Here is a 6034-nt window from a genome sequence, read left to right on the forward strand (position 1 = left end):
CAAACCTTGTCACCAACTATAAAAACCGTTTGAAATCTGTGCTGGCCAATAATGGCTTTTCTACAAAATATTAACATGCTGTTTGTCCAGGGGGTCAAATACTTGTTTTTCCTCATCAGATGGTTATCAATTTTAATAAATTCATATGATGTGATTTTCTGGAATTTTCTTTGGGATTCTGTCTTTCACTGTTAGAATGTACATATGATTAAAATTGTAGATTGTTGCATTCTTTGTAAGTGGGCAAACCTGCAAAATCAGCAAGGGGTCAAATACTTTTTTCCCCCACTGTACACTAAAAGGCTGCGATGGACTGGCGACCTGTCCAGGGCGTACCCCGCCTTTCGCCCAATGTCAGCTGGGACTCACCAAACAGGAGCCGCCTCAGTTGTGTAAAAAATGCATCTCAGATCCTTTGAACCGAACCACAAGGTGTTGTCAACATTGAACAATGTCAAATTCTACACATAGCAACTTTAAAAATGAAAATGAAATGAAGTGGTTTGAAAATGTTTAAAATGCAACTATAACCTTGAAATGATTGCTGATTAGGAGCGCGCTACAGCACAGTTACAGAATACGGGTTAAAGCAGATAATGTAAGTGACATCTGGTTTTGCAGTAAGCTGAGTTTCAAGGAGCTGATCGAGCCGTACAGGCTGAAGGAAGACGACATGGAGCAGGAAGCCGCAGAGAGGCTGAAGGCCCAGGAACCCTGGAGGATCACTGACAACGAACTGGAGCTGTACAGGGCCAAGGTCCATACTGTACTACAAACATATCAGCTCTGACCATTCACACTGCCATGTTGAAACTGTTAAACGCAGGAAGGTTAATGTCACCGTGCTGTGTGTTTCAGACCAACCGTCAGATCAGACTGAATGAGCTGCTGAAGGAACACTCCAGCTCAGCAAAACTCATCGTCATGTAAGAACTTCAGACTTTTGTTCCCTGATTAAACCATCAATAGTTTTTCCTCTTTATGCCATTACTAACTAACTAGTTTATCATTGTGGGTTTTATTTTACTCACTAATTGCTTATTAAAATGTAATTGTACTGTGATTGGCCAGCTTGCTAGCATCGCGTTTCCTCCTATGCATTTCTGTTTCTTTTCCCTCGTTTAACTTGTCGTTTCAGCTGTACTTGTTGGGTAGTTTCATTTAAAACAAAACTATATTTTATAAAGTTTTTTGTGTGCAAAACTCTTAATTTGAAAAGTCACTAAAGCTGTCAGATAAGTGAAGTAAATTACAATATTTCCCTTTCAGATGTAGTAAAGTAAAAGTAAAAGTAATACTGGAGTAAATGTATATTCCATCACTGCACAGTGACACAGTGAACTGGTTTGAATCAGTACTCCTAGCATAATATTTAGGTTTCAAAAAACAAAGATAACCTAATGATAAATATAATGTTTGTAAAGAGTGTATTTTCTGCACTGTTCTCTCCTCAGTATGCACATACATCTCTCTCTCTGTCTGTCTACAGGAGCATGCCTTTGGCCAGGAAGGGTACGGTGTCGAGCGCCCTCTACATGTGCTGGCTGGAAACTCTGTCCAAAGACCTCCCACCTCTGCTGCTGGTCCGGGGGAACCAACAGAGTGTCCTCACCTTCTACTCCTAACACACAAGTGTACAGCGTCCACACACTCATACTCTGTCTACTGGTCTCTGTGTATATTTATTAAGGTATTACACCGCCTGCGGCTGCCCAACAACAGAAAATATTATCGTGTTTTGTGACACAGATCTGGAACGAAAAGAAAAAGTGTTAAAGTCTAATTCTGTGTTTTCCATTTGGCTTAATTTCAGTAAATTTCTTTCGATTCCTTAACAGATTAATCAACCCAATCAACATTACGATGGCTGTTTCATTAATCTGCAACAATAACAGGCTGTATATTCCCTGGCTGCTGTGTGTTTTACGTGAATGAGAGTAACTACAGTAAATATTAATGTTTTAATGTTTATTTATAATGATGAAATCAGGATTTCAGAATGTTTGTTGGTCTTTAGGTGACCTGTGATTATTAAGTGGTGTTTTCTTTCACTGGGTTTCAAGTAGCAAGTCACTGGCGACATTATGTTGTACATTATTTTATTAAAATATTAACTAAACCACGTTTCTGTCTAGTCTGTTTCTTATCAGATTTTTGTAATTATTTGTGGATAATTTAATCTCTCTTGACTTTTTTACTGAAGAAACAGGTATGAAAGTAGAGAGTAGAGTAGAGTTACCTGATCAACAAAACATGAAATAAAGCCTTAATCACCTTAATTTATGTATGACAGAACGCTGAATATAAGTGAATGTGGAAGAGATACTGTATCTTACATGGTAAGATGAAGGGCTAGCTCACATTAGCTAGCTACTGGGAATGTATGCTAATGTTGATGAATATTCACTGTTTTTATCAATATTTCAAAGTTTTGGAAGCTTGATGTCATTTGAAACGTGGTTGCTTGGACAGAAATAGTGTTTAGTAGTGAAGAAATAGTGAAGAAAACTCCCAATAAAAGTGAACATATAAACACATAAATATGGCCAAAACATGGACATTCGCCTGGTATATTTTTGAAAAATTGTGCCATAACTGTTGTATATCAGTTTCTTTTCCTCAGATTTACAGTTACAGTTGTATTGTATTAGAAGATATTCAGTTGCATTACAATGAGTTTGATGATGGTTTTGATGGTCATATTGCTGTTAGAATACACATTTTATACCAGGCGAGGATGAAAATGTCATATTGTCCTTTATTGCATCTAAATTTACTATTTAATAGCAAAATAAATAGGTTAATTTACAGTTGATTTGTAGGCTATTCCTTAGCTTCTGACCTATCAAAGGTGACCAATTATTTATCGAGGCCAAATGGTTGATGAGTTATTCCTGATTCATTTTAGTATTATTTAAGGCGTTTTCACTGGAAATAGGGGAAAATAGCTCAGTTAACACACTTTAGTTTAGGTGGCCCAGATTACCCGTGATATGCATTATTCTAAAACAGGTCATTATGCATAACGAATACTTTTACTTGTAACACCATGTTACATAGCCTACTTTAACTTCACTATACTTTTGTACATTTACTAAAATAAAAAATGTGAATGCGAGACTTTTACTTGTATTTCCAAGTAAAAGTTGTGAGTAGGCCTACTACTTTCACCACTGGCGTAATGCGATACTGAAAATCATTGCTCACTTTGATAAAGAATATCATCTTACTGCCAGAGCCGTTCTAAGTTTTTGATTAGTGTTTGTAGCGTGTATATATAGAGAGAGAACACAGAATAAACGAGACTGTGGCAGCTGCGTTCAACAACAGCCATGACAGCAGAAAAGCGCTGCAAAGCCTGTGTAAACTGCAACTTATGCTGCATTCAAAGGCTCCTTGAAAAATCCCCCTTCCAAATCGTTTAACATCTGTATTAACAACAAGAAATGGATGACAGACATGCAGCTTGACAGTCAAGGCAATGATTATACGGTAATAATAAGAACATAAAAAAGAATAATAAAGTAAAATGGAATAACACAACAAGTAAATGAGTATGTGATGAATCAGTCCATTCAAACAAAAAATCTCAGAAATTTGGGTTTGAGACTTTTGACTTTGTATAGAATTTGACTAACAACATAATTGCATACATCTTGTCTTTCTTTTGGAGTGGGGGTATTACAATCTTAATCAAAGTTAGTAAAAATGTCTGTCACTTAAATAATCTCATAACTGCAGCATTAATTAATTTACTCAGTTTGTCAATAAGTGAATTATTGACTCTTCTTCTTTTGCTTTGTATCTGATATTTACACTTCACGCTGTTGGTGTGAAATATACTGGATCAATATTATGTCATTGTTGGTTTTTGTTTGTTTGTTTTAAATGTAGCCTAATGGGAGGGGGTTTAACTTGTTCTCAAATAAAACATGCACGACTAAAAGTAAAGAGTGAATCAAGAAACGTACAACATGTGTTGGGTTCTCTGTGGCTGTTGCTCTTGAACGCAGCTCGCCCCCTTTTTACGCAACACAACAGGCAAACTGCTTCCCGGACAGAGGCCAATCTGCACGGAGCTGAAGGTAAGGCGAGACTTTTATGATATTTCACCTGTAACTACAACGTAAATGTTCTGATGTGGTCGCAGAATAAACGGTTCAGCTGACAGTGACAGGACCAGAGAGCTGCTTCACAAGCCTGAAAGCTATTTAATAGTTAGTCCTCTTCAGTTTACTGTTGTTAGCAGTTAGTACACCCTGCATCTGATGTCAGTTTAATATCCAAGTGTGACAGGTGAACGCATCGTATCATTACAGACCTCATAGGATTGTATCAGCCAAGCTGATTTACCTGCTATACTGACAGTAAACACATCACCGGGGATAAAATCAGTATGGCATGCAATGGGACCCAACACGACTCGTGCTGCGTTTGATGACGCATTTATGACGTGATTTGACTGGCGTAACCAAAGATTGATTAACAGCTTTTTACACCAATAGGAGGGAGGACCCCCCGGGAGAAATATACGAAGACACAGAGTCCAGTGTATTTTAATTTAAACCACACAGTAATGAGTGAGTTGGACATGTGTGGATAATGTTTCTTCACCAAGAAAAAAAAAATGGCAGCATGGTGATTCATTCACCCTGCACCACTCCCTTACAAGTAAAAGTCCTGCATTCATAACCTTACTTAAGTAAATGTATGTAAGTATTATTGGTAATTAAAGTATCAAAAGTAAAAGTAGGCCTACTCATGGAATATTTCTCTTACATCTAATGTTTCTGGATTACTATAATGCTCCATTAATGTACACTGCTCAAAAAAAATAAAGGGAACACTAAAATAACACATTCTAGATCTGACTGAATGAAATAATCTCATTAAATACTCCTTTCTTTACATAGTTTAATGTGCTGACAACAAAATCACACAAATTATCAATGGAAATCAAATTTATCAACCCATGGAGGTCTGGATTTGGAGTCACACTCAAAATCAAAGTGGAAAACCACACTACAGGCCGATCCAACTTTGATGTAATGTCCTTAAAACAAGTCAAAATGAGACTCAGTAGTGTGTGTGGCCTCCACGTGCCTGTATGACCTCCCTACAACGCCTGGGCATGCTCCTGATGAGGTGGCGGATGGTCTCCTGAGGGATCTCCTCCCAGACCTAGACAAAGCATCCGCCAACACATGAGGTCTAGCATTGTCTTGCATTAGGAGGAACCCAGGGCCAACCGCACCAGCATATGGTCTCACAAGGGGTCTGAGGAGCTCATCTCGGTACCTAATGGCGGTCAGGCTACCTCTGGCGAGCACATGGAGGGCTGTGCGGCCCCCCAAAGAAATGCCATCCCACACCATTACTGACCCACCGCCAAACCGGTCATGCTGGAGGATGTTGCAGGCAGCAGAACGTTCTCCACGGCGTCTCCAGACTCTGTCACGTCTGTCACATGTGCTCAGTGTGAACCTGCTTTCATCTGTGAAGAGCACAGGGCGCCAGTGGCAAATTTGCCAATCTTGGTGTTCTCTGGCAAATGCCAAACGTCCTGCACGCTGTTGGGCTGTAAGCACGACCCCCACCTGTGTACGTTGGGCCCTCATACCACCCTCATGGAGTCTGTTTCTGACCGTTTGAGCAGACACATGCACAAGTCCATTACCTCAGTCTGAAGGATTTATTAATTAACTACAATAAAATGGTTAAGGATGCGAGAACACACTATTTTTCTGAACTCATTACTACACATAAACACAATCCCAGGTTTCTGTTTAAGACTGTGGATCAGCTGGTAAACCCAACCCCTCCTTGTGCCTCAGCTGGAAGTAATGATGACTGTGAATTGTTTTTATCTTATTTTACCAATAAGGTGGTGTCAATCAGAGCCTCTATTACCCCCGTGGCCTCTTACTCAGAGGTTCCTCACCAGCAACAACAGAGTTTTAACCAGTTTTATCCCATCGACTTGTCTGAGCTTTTAAAAACAATATCACAAATGAGAGTGTCCTCCAGCCCACTT

General features: G+C 39.1%; 2 protein-coding genes across 8 annotated transcripts in view; both read left to right on the forward strand.

Moving 5' to 3' along the window:
• The window catches only part of pds5a (PDS5 cohesin associated factor A), a 38779-nt gene that overhangs the window by 12205 nt on the left and 20540 nt on the right, over positions 1-6034 (forward strand). The gene's annotated exons all lie outside the window — the stretch shown is intronic.
• On the forward strand, positions 279-2068 carry LOC123970099 (solute carrier family 12 member 2-like). 2 transcript variants are annotated; one of them, XR_006824873.1, is made up of 5 exons: positions 279-392; positions 622-757; positions 859-926; positions 1490-1690; positions 1839-2068. XR_006824873.1 is itself a non-coding variant. In XM_046047976.1 (4 exons), exons 1-4 carry the CDS (start codon positions 352-354, stop codon positions 1623-1625), a joined length of 381 nt encoding a protein of 126 aa, XP_045903932.1. In that variant the 5' UTR covers positions 279-351; the 3' UTR covers positions 1626-2068. The 2 variants fall into 2 exon arrangements, 1 of the variants encoding a protein (XP_045903932.1); XM_046047976.1 differs by having other exon boundaries at positions 1490-2068.

Source organism: Micropterus dolomieu, linkage group LG04 (assembly GCF_021292245.1).
Source record: "Micropterus dolomieu isolate WLL.071019.BEF.003 ecotype Adirondacks linkage group LG04, ASM2129224v1, whole genome shotgun sequence".
In the NCBI taxonomy this organism is placed as follows: domain Eukaryota; kingdom Metazoa; phylum Chordata; class Actinopteri; order Centrarchiformes; family Centrarchidae; genus Micropterus; species Micropterus dolomieu.

Bases quoted from the DNA above. Each gene is read 5' to 3' on its own strand.
- LOC123970099 (XM_046047976.1), top strand. From the start codon at position 352: ATGTCAGCTGGGACTCACCAAACAGGAGCCGCCTCAGTTGT. The intron at 393-621 runs GTAAAAAATGCA...CTGGTTTTGCAG, and splicing joins ACAGGAGCCGCCTCAGTTGT to TAAGCTGAGTTTCAAGGAGC. The intron at 927-1,489 runs GTAAGAACTTCA...GTCTGTCTACAG, and splicing joins TCAGCAAAACTCATCGTCAT to GAGCATGCCTTTGGCCAGGA.